The following is a 15,383-nucleotide window of genomic DNA, read 5'->3' as shown; positions in this document are numbered from 1 at the left end:
CGGAGCAGAAAAAAAGGTTATCGTCCAAAAAGTCCGGAGCGGGTTCCTCGCAACGCAACTTGCAGAGACTCAAGCCTCGTGCATTTTGTCCCACCTGTGTGATTACGCTAATTCCGAACGCACTCTCATCTCTTACGCACTTTTTCTTTTGCTCGCTTCAGTTCGATTTGCAGCAGTGGTCACAGGGTAGCGCATAACTGCTTGGCGTTCCGCTTCGTACGTAGCGGCGGCCACTTCAACTTTCAGCATTCGCATACCACAGACATCCTCGAGAGGCACCATGGCATTTAAGTCAGAAGAGAGAGTCCGCGTCTCCGACGAGGATGTTTCGATGGACTCATCTTCAGCTGAGTCTGCGACCAGTTCGGCGGGCGAGTCGAGCAGCGAGAGCGGAAGCGAGAGCGAGAGCGAAAGCACAGCAACCTTTACCAAGTAGGCTTTGCGAGACCACTTGGATACTCTTTTAGCACTAACCGCCCTGATTTCATAGGCCTTCGGCCCACGCCCCTCAACCATACAAGGCACCTCCCGGATTTAAGTCGGTGAAACAGCAGAGTGCCCCGAAGAGCAACGTCTCGTCGCTCCTGTCCGACCTGCGCGGCAAGCAGGTTTACCACATCACCGCGCCGGACTACCTCCCCCTCTCGAAAGTCGAAGAAGTCTCGTTGGCCAAGATCATGCAAGGCAAGCCGGTCCTGAAATACAAGGGCGTACAATACGGCATCCCGGTGGAGAGCATCAAGCAGCCCGGCGTGGGCGGAGAGACCCTCCAGCTTTACGACCAAAAGACCAAGACCTACTACAGCACCGCCGCCAGCAACATCCCGAGCTACCACATCCAAGAGCTGGTGGACCTGCCCCGCGAATCGGAGGCGGATATCCTCGCGGCCGTCAAGGAGCAGGTCAAGCCTCCGCGCAAGCAGCCGAAGAACCTGAAAATGCGCTTCCACCCCGTCGGCAGCGGACAGCTGCCTCCCGAGACGATCGGGTCCAGCTCCGAAGAATCCGAAGGAGAAGAAGAGCCCACATTCAAAGTTCCCAAGTCGGTGGAGAAGGAGCGGGAAGAACGGAAGCGCAAGCACCACCCTACGGAGGAAGAAGGAGCGCCTAGTAGCGAGGTCTCCCGCAAGAAGTCCAAGAAGCACACATCGTCCCAGGAAGCGGAGCCGGTAGAGGCCGATGAGGACAAGAAGAGCAAGAAGAAGTCGAGTAAGAGCCGAGACGAGAAGAAGCGGAAGAAAGCGGATAAGGCCGCTTGATTGAGGCGATAATTGGTTGTGTGGGCGTGTGTGGGTGTGTTATCCTTTGTTTCTTCGATTAAAAGTTGGCATTACTAGACAAGGTGTAATTTTGCGGATCCGTTTGGCATGTGATAATTCTGTGATTGTTGTCTACTTGTATATATGCAACAATCGCCTGTGTCGCAATTTGCAATAGGGTATTGTCTCTATTTTCGGACGAGGTTATTCTGGGCCCACCGCCGACAACAGATTAGTGTCGATCAACCCCGACTTTGGGTTTCGAACAAGGCTGCTAGGCATAACTTAGCCACTAACTCTTCGTACTGGAGCCTCGTGGATCATAGAGACGATAGAAGTTGCCTGCCAGGCTGCTGCCAGGACAACCATGGACATGAGATCGGATAATCACATAGGAGGTTGTGCTCAAGTTGAATTGTATCAACTATCCAAGTGGTTTGCCAGGGTCCTCGTCCCCCTTGCGCTGGCTGATGTGGTAATTTACATTTCCATCCAGATACCGCTGAGTAACACTAGACTTGCTTACATTGGCGAGACAGGCCAATGAGGGGCAAGTATGGACTGACCTCCGACTCCGGGGAAATCACATACTTAAGTAGTGATTGGACACGATAGATTCAGTGACCAGCTGATACAAACTGGAGCCAGACATGACGCCAGTGGAGTCTTCTCCGACCCCCGGACCTCCCCCCCAGTTACAGCTGAGGAGTACTAACTACTCCGCCGTAGTTAACTTATCTATTGCTTGCTTGCTTCTTCTTTGCATGACACAAGTCAATCTGCTACTGCGGCTGTTCCTGCTCGACCGCCTATTTCTTCTTTCACACTCTTTGTCCTTACATTCCAGAAGCTCCCCCCTTCCCACAATCTCCCAAACATCCTAGTCTCTCCTTTTGACCATGATTTTTCAACTTCCGTCTCTGCTGCCTTGACGGCTTGACCAGCCTTGTTGAGCCAGCACTTCCTCCATAGCTATCTGTCAACCTACCTTATCAGACAGTTTTTCTAGCACACGTCCGGTGCGTTCACTTTGACTTTCTACTCACACACTTTTTTTTTTTTGGTTCACCATCGAAAGGCGAAGCTTTCGCTCTGTGTGATCATTAGCTCTACTCCTTTCACATAACGGGTCACATGCCTCAAGATAGCTGTGCACTCCCTTGACCTTCCAACGTGACTCGAACCTACTGGCTCCTTTGATCCTGAAGGCCCGATCACGTTCCTCATCACCATCATCCGCACAAATATTGTCAGCGTCTGCATCAAGCTCATATTCTCTGTGACTGTTCATCTCAGAGTCCACTCGTTTTCTCCTACACTTCCTTTCAACCTTCACCACAACCATGCGACCCTTTATCGACGATACCAAACGGCGAGTGGACCGGAGGCTCAGCGCAAGCAAGCAGTCGATCTCTTCCAGCCGCATCTTTGCCGGTGCTTTCCCGGAACGACTCAAAGACGACCACGATGCTCAGGCCGACTTCTCTGCGCCCCCAGCTGGCGTCACAGCTCGCGACGGTCACATGCAATACATGCAACAATCCATATTCTCCATGATCGCCGCCGTCGGCTCCAGATCTGACTTCCATGCACGATTCGACGAATCAAGCGACAGCGATGGGGAGAATGAAGACCGCGCTCCAAAGGAGCATGAAGACGTCACATCAACTTCGGCGTCGCCCAACAAGGTCGGGCCCGGTAGTCGCCGGTCTCCCAAACCCACAGGCCTAACGCAAGATAGAGGGCGTCGTCACCAGAGGGTCTTGTCTGAGAATAAGCTTCTGCGATCATTCATGTCAACAGCCAAGCGAGGCAAAGAGCGAGAGCCCACTATACACTCAGAACCTCCCACGGACGATGAAATGTCTCGGGCCTCGACCCCCAGACGACCACGCAGTGCTACGCCGCGGGCGGCCCCTGTTCTCAGTCGCATGGTCGAAGCACAAGCCGCTTTGGGCGCGAAAGAGTCCTCCGAAAGCTCCTCGGAGCGAACGGACGAAGAGAGTGACAAAGAGCACACGCAGTCGTCGGGGGCATCCCTCTCCATTCGACTCAAAGAGATGTTTGGGTTCGAGGCCCCGGAGAAAGTGGTTGTCGAGTATGCGTGCTCGCTCTTACAGAGTATGCTGCTTCAGGGATACATGTATGTCACGGAAGGCCACATCTGCTTCTATGCCTACTTACCCAAGAAATCGACCGCGGCTATCAAATCCGGGTTTCTCTACAAACGGGGTCGTAAGAACCCTAAATACAATCGCTACTGGTTCTCGTTGAAAGGCGATGTGCTATCATACTATGCAGACCCCTCGAATCTGTACTTTCCCAGCGGCCACGTCGATCTCCGCTATGGGATCTCTGCATCCTTGGCAGAAGCAAAGGACAAGAGCCGAGAGACGAGGGATTTCCAGGTCACGACCGATCAGCGAACCTACTACTTCAGAGCAGACAGCTCCGCGAGTGCCAAGGAATGGGTCAAGGCTCTACAAAAAGTCATCTTCCGGACTCATAATGAAGGCGACAGTGTGAAGATTTCCTTTCCGATTGAGAGCATTATAGACATAGAGGAAAGTCCGATGGTCGACTTTGCCGAGACCTTCAAAATCCGTATTGTCGAGAGTGAGGAAACATATGCGATTGACGAGGTACTTCCATTGACTCCAATGCTGAGATGGCACCCTCTAATTTGAGTCACGCAGTACTATTTCTCCTTTTTCGATTCCGGCCAGGATGCTTTCAACTATCTGAAAGGTCTTGTTGATAATTCCCCGATGAAACGGTCACAGCAGGCTCTTTCACCTCCACCCAATCATTTGACTCGCACCTGTCGTTCCCGGGTGGCGCCAAATAGGTGGTCAATCACCAGTGGTACAAGCCAAGCTCGAGGTGTTGCGAATGCTAGCATGCAGCGACGGAGAAGTGCAAGCACGGGTCAGGTTGTATTTGGCAATGATCCAATGACTATGTCTCCTTCGCCGAGACAGCAGGACTCATCGACGTCGTTTGGTCATGCCCTGGAGCACACCACCGAGTCTTCTGCCCTCTTGCAGTCATTGACAGACACAGCAGAATCAGCCAGTCAGATCCTGAACAGAAGCGACGTCTTCCACTCTCCTACGATTCAAAGCTTACGAAGAGGTCCTTCCGCAACTAGCCGAACCCCACGGCGATATTCTAACGAGACAACTCGATCGACGCATACCTACGGAAATGATACTGCGGGGCCTGTTTTTACCAGAGAGCAAGAAATCCAGTATACTCAGAGTGACTTGGACCAGGAGACTCATGGCTCCTCCCGAGTACAGCCCTCGGCGCACGCTCTGAATGACATCGTACGTGCGGGAACATATCCTTTGCAGCGCGCTGCAGGGTTTGCGGAGTATCTGAAAACACGATCGAAGCAGATGAGCAACATCCTTGCAAGTGAATCCATGGGCTACATAGAAAAGGTGTCCGGGATGTGGGCTGGTGGCCGGAAGCATTACGGAGAAGCCGAGGGGATACTTGCCGACGATCAAGCCGTCGATCCTGAAGACAAGGAGGGAGGATGCAAGGATGGTGACCGGTTTCGGGCGCATTTTGCGCTACCCCCCACCGAAAAGCTCCAAGCGACCTACTTTGCGTATTTACATCGAGTGCTGCCACTCTACGGCAAGATCTATATTAGTCAGAAGAAGCTGTGCTTTCGCAGTCTTCTGCCGGGGACTCGCACTAAGATGATTCTTCCTTTGAAGGACATAGAAAATGTCGATAAGGAGAAAGGGTTCCGATTTGGCTACCATGGCCTCGTGGTCGTGATTCGGGGCCATGAAGAGCTGTTTTTCGAGTTCAGTGCCTCCGATATCCGGGATGATTGCGCCGTGACACTGCACCAAGGTCTTGAGACGGTCAGATTTCTGGCGGAGTCTGGGCTGCTCGGGGAAGAAGACGAGAAGGTTGAGTCGGAAGCAGCAAAGGCAGAGCACCGTATGCTTCAAGAAGCAAGACTGGATGCGTCTGTGTTGCAAAGCTCCCGCTCCGCGCTCGTGGAGTCCTCTGAACTTCATCCAATCTTTGATGACCCACGCGCCTCCATCATCAACTTCAAACCCACCGAGTCCCTAAGAATCACTTGTCTGACGATCGGTTCACGCGGTGATGTCCAGCCATACATTGCCTTGTGCAAGGGCCTCCTTGCTGAAGGTCACCGGCCTAGGATCGCAACTCATGCAGAGTTTGGGCCCTGGGTGAGAAAGCACGGCATCGAGTTTGCCCCTGTGGAGGGCGACCCCGCGGAATTGATGCGGATCTGCGTGGAGAATGGAATGTTCACCTATTCTTTCCTTAAGGAGGCTTCAATGAAGTTCCGGGGCTGGATTGACGATCTGTTGTCTTCTGCCTGGAAGGCCTGCCAGGATAGTGACCTGCTCATTGAGTCGCCGAGCGCGATGGCTGGCATCCATATCGCCGAGGCCCTTCGGATCCCATACTTCCGTGCCTTTACGATGCCCTGGACCCGGACACGAGCGTATCCACACGCGTTTGCCGTTCCGGAGCACAAAATGGGCGGGGCCTACAACTACATAACGTATGTGATGTTTGACAATGTCTTCTGGAAGGCGATCGCAGGGCAGGTGAACCGATGGAGAAAGAACGAATTAGGTCTCAAAGCGACTGGACTAGACAAAATGCAACCGAACAAGGTGCCATTCCTTTACAATTACTCCCCGACTGTGGTACCTCCACCCTTGGACTATCCAGACTGGATCCGTATCACTGGGTACTGGTTCTTGAATGAGGGAACAGACTGGACTCCGCCAGCAGACTTGATGGGATTCATTCGACGTGCTCGCGACGATGGCAAGAAGATAGTATATATTGGGTTCGGCTCAATCGTTGTCTCGGATCCGTCGGCTCTCACTCGGACTGTCGTTGAAGCGGTCCAGAAGGCGGACGTGCGTTGTATCTTGTCCAAAGGATGGTCTGATCGACTAGGCGACCCTTCGAGTGCCAAAGCAGAGATTCCCCTGCCACCGGAGATTTTCCAGATCCAGGCTGCGCCTCACGACTGGCTCTTCTCGCAAATCGATGCCGCCGCGCATCACGGCGGGGCGGGAACCACCGGGGCTAGCTTGCGTGCTGGCGTGCCTACCATCATCAAGCCATTCTTCGGCGATCAATTTTTCTTCGGCACCCGAGTCGAAGACCTGGGAGTGGGTATCTGCATGAAGAGGCTGAATGTGAGCGTGTTCTCGAGAGCCTTGTGGGAGGCCACCCACAGCGAGCGCATGACTGTGAAGGCACGTGAATTGGGCAAGCAGATTCGAAGCGTAAGTCCCTGAAGAGACAACTACTGCGTGGTTATGCTAATGTGAGAACAGGAAGATGGGGTGGATACTGCGATCCAGGCCATCTACCGTGATCTCGAGTATGCGAAGGACCTGGTCCGCCAGCGCTCGATTGTTTCGTCGACGCCATTCTCGCCGACTCCTGCAGCCAAGACCATCGCGGAACAAGAGGCCGATGACGATGTGGCCGACATTGAGGAATGGACATTTGTGGGCGAGGACACTGATGTCGACATTGCGAAGCGGATGCGCGCTTGAACAGTGTTTCATATTGGAGGGCTGCATACGCGGACCCTCGACTGATAATGATTGATGATTACATATTCCGACATGGATAATCGATAGTAATGACCTTTTCTAAAGGGGTGTTTTTTTTCCGGGGGCTTAATATGCATGAGCTGGTTGAAGCAGAATTGTATGCGCGAGCATTTTTGATGTTTTTGCTTTGTGTTCTTTGATGAGCTATGATGCTTTGAAGGGGGTTGCTCCATGATACACTCTAATTGATATGCCTGACATCGGTTATATAGAATGAATATTAATAGACTGAAACACTGTGGGCGTATCGTTTGATGAAATAAGAACTTTCGCTTTAAGAGATGTATTTGTGGTTTGACAGAAGACATACATACAATGCAATGATATCAAGACGCCAGCGATGAGAAAAACCAAACCGAGCCCGAAACTGTTGTTCTTATTGCTTCTCCTCCTCCTCCCCCTTGCCCTCGGCCTTTTCTTTCCGCCGTTGCACCACATCCCAGTTATACACTCTCGCCGTAGCGACTTCCAGCGTCTACCAAGATGCAAGCAGTTAGCATTTTCTCATCACCCCCCCCACTCCCCCAGCCCCTCAACCCATTACCAAGAGGATACCCGGAAGAACGAACCGTAATCTGCTCCCGCAAAAACTCCAAATCCTCCTCGCAGTTCTGGAGGGACGTCTCCGCGACCGCCAATTTCTCCGATAACATAGTCATCGCCTCCTCGATCGGGTACGCGAGCATGACATTCGCGCCGAGCCAGAGGTAGACCTCCTCGGCGTCGGCGGGGGAGACGGTGGCGCGGGCGTAGAGGGTATCGTTGAGCTCGAAGTTCGTCTCCAACGGGGTGTCGGTCGCCCGCCTGCGCGCCGCCAAGAACCGCACCATCTCGAGGGTCTTCTTGATGTCCGGGATCTTGTCGCGCAGCCCCGCCGCCCGCTTCGTCGTGTTGACCTCCATGAATTGGTACTTGGAGATCATCTCCTGGAAGGAGCGCAGGGTGGGTTCGACTTCGGTGCGGCTCGAGACGTAGTCCGTGACGTTGTCGATGAAGGGGGCTGCGGGGATGCCGCGGGGGTTTGTTGGGGGGCTTTTTTTTTTTGGAGGTTTAGTTTTTGGGGGTCGGGAGATTGGGGGATATGGGGGAATGGGGGGAGGCGTACGCGGGTTTTGAGTCTGTCATTTTTGTTTATTTGGGGTGGGTGTTGGGGTAGTTGGTGAGAGGGAAAGAGGGGAGAGCGGCAGGCGCAGAAGATGGTATCCGGATTGAAATGAAATGATGAAGCTGCGGATAAGTTAGGTTAAAGTGGGGGAGAGGAATCGGAGAGGAAGGTGGTTGCTTGTTTGGGAATGGTGGCCGGCCCTGGGTTTCTGCCGGTTGTTATGAGTAGGTATGCGGAGCTGCGGCGGAACTACAACACAGTAACTAACTTACATCTTCCCTCTACAACAACAGTCGCATGAACCAACCAACATCCTCCCCTCTGACACACCTCAAACAAGCACCACAATGCAGTACTACTGAGTTACTGCAAAAAGCACAATGGTCAATCTAACCACCACGGAGCCCATCCTCGCCGCTTACGAGGCCATCCCCGCCTCCGCCCGCCACACCCTCGCCCTCCCCTCCGCGCTCCAGCTCGCCGACCCCATCTCCCACGCCCAGTTGATCCAAGTAGCAAGATACTTCCGGACGAACCCGCCCCCTCCTTCTCAAGATGCTTCCTCGAATGCAAACACCCATCCAGAATCCGACCCCCGGCGCAACCGAACCCTAAACACCCTCCTCCGCGGCACGAAGGTCTACGTCCCTCCGCCGCCGCCCAAACCCGAGCCGGTGAGCTCCCGCTCCCTTCTACTCTTCCCATCAACCTGAACTCCCACCCGCCCTTTCCCTCCCCTCACCCAAACTAACAGCGACTCCAACGAATAGACAAAAGAATACCTCGCCCACAAAGCGCGCCTCCTCGCCGCCGCCGAAGCAGACGCCTACAACCGCATGACCAGTCCCAATCCCACCCCCCATTTCCATCCTTCCTTCTCCATACCCGGAAGCGTCAACCCGATCTTCACATCCAGCACGCCCCTCCTCTCTGCATTACACGATAAACATGCACCACCGGAAAAGGAGACGATCACCCCCTCGCTGGTCCTGAATATCTTCCTGTCGGTGCTGATCACCGGGTTCAGTGTGTTCTGGGCGCTGCATGTTTGGACTCCCGGTGGGCCCGGGGGGATAGGGGCCGGGGGCAAGGTGTTGGCGGCGATGGGGGCGGCGCTGGGGGTGGGCGCGGTCGAGGCGGGGATTTATGCGATTTACCTCCGGAAGATGCGCGTGGCGAGGGGGAGGGAGCAGCGGGTGCGGGAGGTGAAGGTTTCGGTGGGGAGGGAGGAGGTTGGTGGTGGTGGTAAGGGCGGTGGTAAGGGTGGTGAGGGGGATGGGAATGATGTTGCTGCTGCTGGTACGGGAGTCAAGGAGGAGATTTGGGGGAGAGGGGTGAATGGTGGGGTGAGGAGGAGGGTGAGGGAAAGGTGGGAGGAGAAGGAGAAGGATATGGATATGGATAAACAGGATGCAAAGGCGTAGTTTGTACTGTAGTTATCGCTTGTATGATTATGACGATCAATGTAGCATTATAAGTTTGACTTCGGTGTATGTTGTGAGCATTGTAACTCATGGGTAGTGTATACGTCAATTCTTGAAGACGCTGTGGATATCAAATGGGTTAAGTCGCTGTATCCTCAAAGACACTTCTGGCCAGATTGTGGTCTTGCCTCGTGCTCTGACCATCTAGCATGTATAGCCGAATTGGCCGATGGATTAGAGCTACTAGGTAGTCTCTGAACCTCTCGACATACTACTAACCTTGCTTATGACTCTCAGTAGAGATCCAGAATGACCATTGAAGCTATCTATGCTACAAGACAAGTATGTCAAGTTTAAGCAAGCGTGCTCGTTCACCGAAAAGGCTAAATCACAAGAACAAAGTAGACAGCTCAACCTAGGAGCGCTCTCCTTCATCCATCTCGGCCTCCACCGCATCATCTAGCTCACCACCGTCAACGTGCATAATCTCCAACCTCGCCTCTCCGTAAGCCGGGTCCGCAAAAGCCTGATTCAGCCACCGCAGCACATGTCTCCACGCCTTCGGCATGATACACTCCGAGTTCAATGCCTCGCCCGAGGCGTAGCAATTACACCCACTGTCAAGCATCGCCTCGACCGGGACCCCCAGCGGCTGATCAGACAGCAGATATCCGCGGCAGCGTGACGCCACAAAGGCCGCGAAGGAGGTCGGATCTGCCAGGGCGGCATTCTCGTAGTTGCTGCCAAGCTCAATCCTGGCCATCTGAAGAGGATTGGCGAGACAGATCGCAGAGATGAATGGTCTCCAGGAGCTCCCTGTTTCATCGTACGTCAGTATTGTCGCTTCAACCATCACCAGGAACGGACAACCAATAAGATACTGTAAGCACTCACAATTCTTATTCAAGTACCGAAGCGCACCCAGCCCTCCCTCCGAGGCTCCCACAACACTGATTCGCGCATCCGGGCGCACCAGCCGACCCCGCGCGGACAGGATGTCCTCGAACACACGGTTGACATGTCTCTGCCAGTACTCGTGGCCGGGGATTTGGTTGCGGGGCGACATCTCAGGGGGCGGGTCCACGGCCGAGGCACGGGGCATGTGCTGCCAACGGACCAGCGTGATCGCTTGACCGGAGGCACAGTGCCAGACGAGTTGACCGGTGTTAGCCAGCACCAGTGCGGTGTTGGGCATGTTTGTTGTTGAATCATCACTATGACTGTCACCATCGCCACTATTGCTATCAGCCTGGCCCTGACGCAGGACGGCTTTCGCAAAGGACACGAGGGAGCCGGCGTCAATCCCGTCACCGCCAACGCTGCGGTAGGCCCAGATGCCCAGGTCCTGGATGGGCTCGCCGAACACCACGATGATGTGCGAGGCAGTGGACAGGTTCCTCGACACCATGATCGGGACATGTGCCTCCATGGTTTTGGCCCGGAGCGGGAGGTGGAGATTGACGAGGCCGAGGTCGCGCAGGCGGGAGCTGACGATCTTGCGGATGCATTCTGGGTGAACACGCAAGACTGTTAGAGGAGTAGAGCAGGGACAGAGCAGCGACAGAGCAGGAGTAGTCGAGGCTTCGGTGCAGATAGCTAGTCAGACTTACCGTTCATAGCTTCTCTCTGGACATCATTCCAGCGGCCGTTGCGGTTGATCTTGTACTGGAACTCCTGTGTTGGGTCCGAGATCTTGCGGATCTGGTCTTGATCGGTCACGAAGTACCTGTGTCCTTTCTCAGCATGATGGGCTACTCTGTGACCAAATATGTTATGAGAGCTACCCCAGTTTTGTCAGGTCCGCTGGAAACACCGGGTCCGCGGGCAGATCCTCGCGGCGGTAGACGAACATCTTCAACAATGTGGGGTAGACGGAGCCGGTAGTTGTTGCCTGCGAAGCAGAAGTGAAGAAGCAAAGAGATAGAGGACAGTAGAAGACAGGCAGTGGATCTGGGAAAGTTGATGCTGAGATGCAGCTTCCCGCTGTGATTCCAGAGCTGAAGCTCCGTTTGCTGTGCAGTGAATGGGAAGGTGAGAGTCCGGTCAGTCTCAGCCTCAAAGCTGCTTCTGGCTGTGTTCTCTCAAGGAACGGAGCTGCAAACCGTTAATAAAGACCCGAGTCTCTGCCAACAGCCCTATTCTCATGTATCATGCACACTAGAACAAGCGACGGAGGAAGAGCAGGCCGACCATGAAGCGAGAGGCAGAATTGCGCTTCGGTGGTCTTCAGCTGCAAGACCCCAACGATGCAAGAACAGACAGACCTAACTCCGACAGCCATCAGATTCCCAAGCTATTCCTCACCAGAGAGAAGCAAGCACATGCCCCCCCAAAGTGCACCAATTCTACCCAAAGCAAAACCCACTCCCCTTAGCAGTCACGAATTCAAATTCTCATAAAGATCGCTGGTTTGATATTCTCGATCAATACCCATCATAACATAGAGTACATCTCCTTCCCCAGGGAAGATCGGGAAGAAGGAACACACACAAAAGGAAACGCCATCATGAAAGCACCGAACCAACCCAGAGAAGCTTGTCAAATGCACATAGACACCAGGAGGGTGTCGCAGACGACCACACAAAACAACACCGAGTCTACCAACTGGCCTTCCTCACGCCGGGAAGCTCGCCGGCCAACGCTTGTTCACGGAATTGGTACTGCCAGACGAGAAAAGTCCCTCCCGTTAGCTAACTCCATGCCTTCCGTCGAAATGAAAAAAAGGGGGGGAAAGCTCACTCTTCCGAGTCGGAAGTCCCGGATGACGGATCGGGCGACACCACCCGCTACACAACGGTTCCTGATCTGGGTGGACCGGGTGTAAGCGTGCATCTGGGCCAGCTGCAATTGCGCCTGAGCACGGGCACGCTGGGGGAGAGTGGTGTTGCGGATCACATAGCGGAGAGCTTGACTATACAGCGGGAAATGCATTAGCGATTGGCAATCCCAGATCGGATTCAGCAGGGAAATGAGGGCGCAAGTTTAGCCTGACGAGGCCGTTCGGCGAGAGGGTAGTGCAGTAGGGCTTCATACCGTTCGACTTCGTTCGCCTCGAAGACTCTCCGCTTGGTGTGGTCACGGATGATCTTGCCGTTGATGAAGCCGCCGAGGTCCAGCTTCTTGTTCCTGAACATAGACATGGTGGAATTGATGTGCTGGGGGCAAGCGACTGGGGGTTCGAGGTCGAATTGGATCTGGGATTTGTTGAATGAGTTCCGATAACCACGGGAGTTTGGCCGGAGCGGCGAAAGTCACGGGATGGGAAAATATGCCTTCCCGATCGAGTTTAGTGCCCCATCAATTAACATTTGCGCTCCGCAACATGCGTATCGCAAGCTCGGTGGAAAACATGCTATGATTTTCGAGTACAATTCACCTGATTATGGCAGTGGAAATATTGTATCATTGTTCATCGAGCAAGATATACTGAGGAGCTCTAATTGGCTGTTGAAAAAGGCCTGTCAACACGCCTCTACTCACGAACGAACTACGTATTGCATGTACGATGCGGTCAATGCCCAGCCGAGAATTAATTCGAGACCAGAGAACCAAGATAGACCAGCGGCATACTGACTTAATTGGCCCTGGCTAGCATCCCGGGCAGACAACGACGAAGCCCTCTCAAAGCACACTTGAGCTCGCACCCAGCGCACTCCGAACCGGAAAGCCCAAGCTTGACAAAAGAAAACATACTGATACTGATACAACTTGTCAATTCACCAATATGTCCTATGACGGTATCTCTTCTATATGCTTGTACAGGGTGTGAAACAAGTGGCCCGCAAACTCGACACCAATAACGGAATCATGCCCGCGCTCAAATCAACCCTTGATGACGACGTCCGCCATATCAGCTTTGTCTCTCCAGAAAGATAACAAGACGTCTAGTGCTTGGTGGCCTTGGCGTTGGGGTTGCGGGGGTCGTTCTTGAACTCGGCGGCTGTAGAGCAAACGATTAAATTAGTTATTGGGTTGGGTCGATGTGTGCGAGAGAAGCGATCGCGTCGGCGGAGTTTTTCTCTCCCCTCGGTAGATCACAGAGGAAGAAAGACGGTGTGTGGCGCGGCCCGGAAAGCAACTTACTGTTCATCAGGGCGTTCTGGAGGGAGTTGACGCCATAGAGGACGACGAGACCTGTAAGTGATTGCATGTTAAGCCTGAACCTGGAAGCCAGCACATTTCGTCGCGTCATTTCGGCTCTGCGCCGAAGGAGACAGCGTTGCAAGTCGGGAAGATGATTTAAAAGTGCATACCGGCAGCAAAGAAGGGGCCGAGGGGACCGGCTATAAATGTATCCCAGTCAGTTTCAATTCCATTCTTTATTACTCATGCCCTAACGATGGGGGAACACCCCGGGCAAGAGCACTCGGGATCAAGCAGAAACTCACCAACGGGGGTGGGGAACTTCTTTCCGAGGAGAGACATGGTGAAGCAAGTTGTGTGGAAGCGAGGTGCTGGATGTAGAGAGAGAGGATAGGGAAGAAGCAGCAGCTGGTCAGGTAGAAGGAGAGCGAGGCGGAACGAGGGAGGTTGCGGATGCAACGAGGTTTGTCCGGAGGTCCGAGACCCAAAGGGGGATAGTTTCCCCGCCGCTTTTGTCCCCTCCGCTCCCGACTCCCGACAATGTAAACAGTGCCCCGGCACTGCACTACAATCGATAACAACATCTAGACACTATATCTGCACATTGATCATACAATCACCCAAGAAACAGAACTCTACCATACAAAACATGGCAGAACACCTCCGCCTCTCCGTCTCCTCCCTGCAATCCTCCCTCCAACTCCTCGACTCCTCCATCTCCACCCTCGACGCCGGAGTCAGCGACTTTCCCCGCCTCTCCAAAGTCCTCCAAACCACCCGAGTACGTACCGCACCACCTGCCTCAAACCCATCAAACCACTAACTTTGAGGCCAGCACTTCGAACTCCTCCCCGAACCCACCCTCCGCGAAGCGCAGCAATCCCTCCTCGACGAAATCACCCCCAGCATCGCCCACCTCCTCGAACTCGCCACCAACCACGTCGAGAAGCTCTCGCGGCGCGAGCAGGGCCTCCGCGCGAAGTGTGACCTGCAGCAGGGGCGGCTGTACTCCAACGAGGAGCGACAGCAGCAGAAGCGACAGCTGGCCAACAAACCGAAATCCAAAGCCAGAGCCGGTGCTTTCGGTGACCGGCAGGCGGCGGCGGCGGCGGCAGCCAGCAACGCAGCCAAGGCGGCCGAGCTCCGGCGACTGATTCAGAAGAAAGAACGTCTGCAGTACGCGGTGGAGCGGCTGGAGTTGCAGGGTAAGCAGCGGGAACGGCAGCTGCGGAAAAGTATGGCTTTTCAGTGAAATTGGGGTGCTGACGGAGATGATTTTTCTTTCATGGGGGACTAGAAATGAGGGATGGAAGGATGGGGATTATGCCTACCTACATCTCTCGAGTAAACGCGGTCCGAGTGGCTGAGGATGAAGAGACTCGGGTCCTGGGCTCGCTTGAGTTCCGAATTCGGGGTGGCAGAATTGAACCATCAGGGCACTTTGTGGCTGGTCAATCTAGTACCATTCAAGGTCCAATGGGTGTTCAGCCTCCCACCCTGTGGTCCGTCTTGTTCGTGTCGTGAGGATGTCACAGCATTGTCTGACACAACCACAAAGCCTGATGGACGGTCCCGAACCACAACAATCCAGTGCGCTGGACTCACACCTGGCCTGCAGGCCTGCACTTCACCCAGACTGTCACACACACAAACACGAGTGCAATGGAAACGAAGCCAAATGAAATACTAATGACCAAGATATGGAAGTGGAGAAAATGCCTTTTGAGTGAAGAGCTCTCAACTAAGATAGCTAATATCCATACAATAACCACATATCGTACATGAAAATTTACAGAATCTATGCCAAAATGTGCTCCAAAACCCGTAGATGATGTCCGCAGCCCGGCAGCAGAATCCTCCTTTAGAACAA

The 15,383-nt window shown here is 53.9% G+C and overlaps 8 protein-coding genes across 8 annotated transcripts; 4 read left to right on the top strand and 4 right to left on the bottom strand.

Moving 5' to 3' along the window:
* Positions 1-280: 280 nt before the first annotated feature.
* ASPACDRAFT_58154 (DNA-directed RNA polymerase I subunit RPA34) lies at positions 281-1,259 on the top strand (the record flags this gene model as incomplete). The annotated part of the gene is made up of 2 exons (XM_020203316.1): positions 281-432; positions 491-1,259. The coding sequence occupies 2 exons, from the start codon at positions 281-283 to the stop codon at positions 1,257-1,259; spliced, it is 921 nt and encodes a 306-aa protein (XP_020059553.1).
* A 933-nt stretch (positions 1,260-2,192) lies between these two features.
* On the top strand, positions 2,193-7,077 carry atg26 (UDP-glucose:sterol glycosyltransferase). Its single transcript, XM_020204678.1, has 3 exons — positions 2,193-3,901; positions 3,956-6,565; positions 6,617-7,077. Exons 1-3 carry the CDS (start codon positions 2,603-2,605, stop codon positions 6,839-6,841), a joined length of 4,134 nt encoding a protein of 1,377 aa, XP_020059552.1. The 5' UTR covers positions 2,193-2,602; the 3' UTR covers positions 6,842-7,077.
* A 200-nt stretch (positions 7,078-7,277) lies between these two features.
* Positions 7,278-8,026, bottom strand: ASPACDRAFT_50577 (tubulin-binding prefolding complex subunit PAC10; the record flags this gene model as incomplete). Its single annotated transcript, XM_020202365.1, has 3 exons — positions 7,278-7,376; positions 7,471-7,933; positions 8,007-8,026. The coding sequence occupies 3 exons, from the start codon at positions 8,024-8,026 to the stop codon at positions 7,278-7,280; spliced, it is 582 nt and encodes a 193-aa protein (XP_020059551.1).
* A 247-nt stretch (positions 8,027-8,273) lies between these two features.
* Positions 8,274-9,516, top strand: ASPACDRAFT_1853776 (TMEM199/VMA12 family protein). Its single transcript, XM_020197328.1, has 2 exons — positions 8,274-8,680; positions 8,777-9,516. Exons 1-2 carry the CDS (start codon positions 8,387-8,389, stop codon positions 9,428-9,430), a joined length of 948 nt encoding a protein of 315 aa, XP_020059550.1. The 5' UTR covers positions 8,274-8,386; the 3' UTR covers positions 9,431-9,516.
* A 277-nt stretch (positions 9,517-9,793) lies between these two features.
* ASPACDRAFT_1896705 (uncharacterized protein) lies at positions 9,794-11,282 on the bottom strand (the record flags this gene model as incomplete). The annotated part of the gene is made up of 4 exons (XM_020198711.1): positions 9,794-10,246; positions 10,325-10,939; positions 11,041-11,156; positions 11,215-11,282. 4 exons carry the CDS (start codon positions 11,280-11,282, stop codon positions 9,846-9,848), a joined length of 1,200 nt encoding a protein of 399 aa, XP_020059549.1. The 3' UTR covers positions 9,794-9,845.
* A 521-nt stretch (positions 11,283-11,803) lies between these two features.
* Positions 11,804-12,618, bottom strand: ASPACDRAFT_76282 (mitochondrial 37S ribosomal protein uS14m). Its single transcript, XM_020204677.1, has 3 exons — positions 12,464-12,618; positions 12,170-12,341; positions 11,804-12,090 (listed from the first exon to the last, which is right to left on the bottom strand). Exons 1-3 carry the CDS (start codon positions 12,568-12,570, stop codon positions 12,028-12,030), a joined length of 342 nt encoding a protein of 113 aa, XP_020059548.1. The 5' UTR covers positions 12,571-12,618; the 3' UTR covers positions 11,804-12,027.
* Positions 12,619-12,984: 366 nt separating this feature from the next.
* ASPACDRAFT_1853774 (F1F0 ATP synthase subunit i) lies at positions 12,985-13,872 on the bottom strand. The gene is made up of 4 exons (XM_020197327.1): positions 13,819-13,872; positions 13,684-13,713; positions 13,514-13,564; positions 12,985-13,370 (listed from the first exon to the last, which is right to left on the bottom strand). Exons 1-4 carry the CDS (start codon positions 13,853-13,855, stop codon positions 13,315-13,317), a joined length of 174 nt encoding a protein of 57 aa, XP_020059547.1. The 5' UTR covers positions 13,856-13,872; the 3' UTR covers positions 12,985-13,314.
* A 290-nt stretch (positions 13,873-14,162) lies between these two features.
* ASPACDRAFT_40531 (DASH complex subunit SPC19) lies at positions 14,163-14,765 on the top strand (the record flags this gene model as incomplete). The annotated part of the gene is made up of 2 exons (XM_020200771.1): positions 14,163-14,294; positions 14,349-14,765. 2 exons carry the CDS (start codon positions 14,163-14,165, stop codon positions 14,763-14,765), a joined length of 549 nt encoding a protein of 182 aa, XP_020059546.1.
* Between the last annotated feature and the right edge of the window lie 618 nt (positions 14,766-15,383).

This window comes from Aspergillus aculeatus (assembly GCF_001890905.1).
Source record: "Aspergillus aculeatus ATCC 16872 unplaced genomic scaffold ASPACscaffold_3, whole genome shotgun sequence".
Lineage (NCBI taxonomy): Eukaryota > Fungi > Ascomycota > Eurotiomycetes > Eurotiales > Aspergillaceae > Aspergillus > Aspergillus aculeatus.
Note: the sequence above shows the minus strand (reverse complement) of the source record. Positions and strands in the feature narration are given on the sequence as shown.

What these genes read in the sequence shown, in the direction of transcription:
- atg26 (XM_020204678.1), top strand. Translation starts at nt 2,603, where the DNA reads ATGCGACCCTTTATCGACGATACCAAACGGCGAGTGGACCGGAGGCTC. An exon ending in AAACATATGCGATTGACGAG is followed by an intron (nt 3,902 to 3,955) that starts GTACTTCCATTG and finishes TGAGTCACGCAG; the next exon opens with TACTATTTCTCCTTTTTCGA. An exon ending in TGGGCAAGCAGATTCGAAGC is followed by an intron (nt 6,566 to 6,616) that starts GTAAGTCCCTGA and finishes ATGTGAGAACAG; the next exon opens with GAAGATGGGGTGGATACTGC.
- ASPACDRAFT_1853776 (XM_020197328.1), top strand. Translation starts at nt 8,387, where the DNA reads ATGGTCAATCTAACCACCACGGAGCCCATCCTCGCCGCTTACGAGGCC. An exon ending in CGCCGCCCAAACCCGAGCCG is followed by an intron (nt 8,681 to 8,776) that starts GTGAGCTCCCGC and finishes TCCAACGAATAG; the next exon opens with ACAAAAGAATACCTCGCCCA.
- ASPACDRAFT_76282 (XM_020204677.1), bottom strand. Translation starts at nt 12,570, where the DNA reads ATGTCTATGTTCAGGAACAAGAAGCTGGACCTCGGCGGCTTCATCAAC. An exon ending in GAGGCGAACGAAGTCGAACG is followed by an intron (nt 12,342 to 12,463) that starts GTATGAAGCCCT and finishes CCCGCTGTATAG; the next exon opens with TCAAGCTCTCCGCTATGTGA. An exon ending in GGGACTTCCGACTCGGAAGA is followed by an intron (nt 12,091 to 12,169) that starts GTGAGCTTTCCC and finishes CTCGTCTGGCAG; the next exon opens with TACCAATTCCGTGAACAAGC.
- ASPACDRAFT_1853774 (XM_020197327.1), bottom strand. Translation starts at nt 13,855, where the DNA reads ATGTCTCTCCTCGGAAAGAAGTTCCCCACCCCCGTTG. An exon ending in CGGCCCCTTCTTTGCTGCCG is followed by an intron (nt 13,565 to 13,683) that starts GTATGCACTTTT and finishes AATCACTTACAG; the next exon opens with GTCTCGTCGTCCTCTATGGC. An exon ending in CCAGAACGCCCTGATGAACA is followed by an intron (nt 13,371 to 13,513) that starts GTAAGTTGCTTT and finishes TTTGCTCTACAG; the next exon opens with CCGCCGAGTTCAAGAACGAC.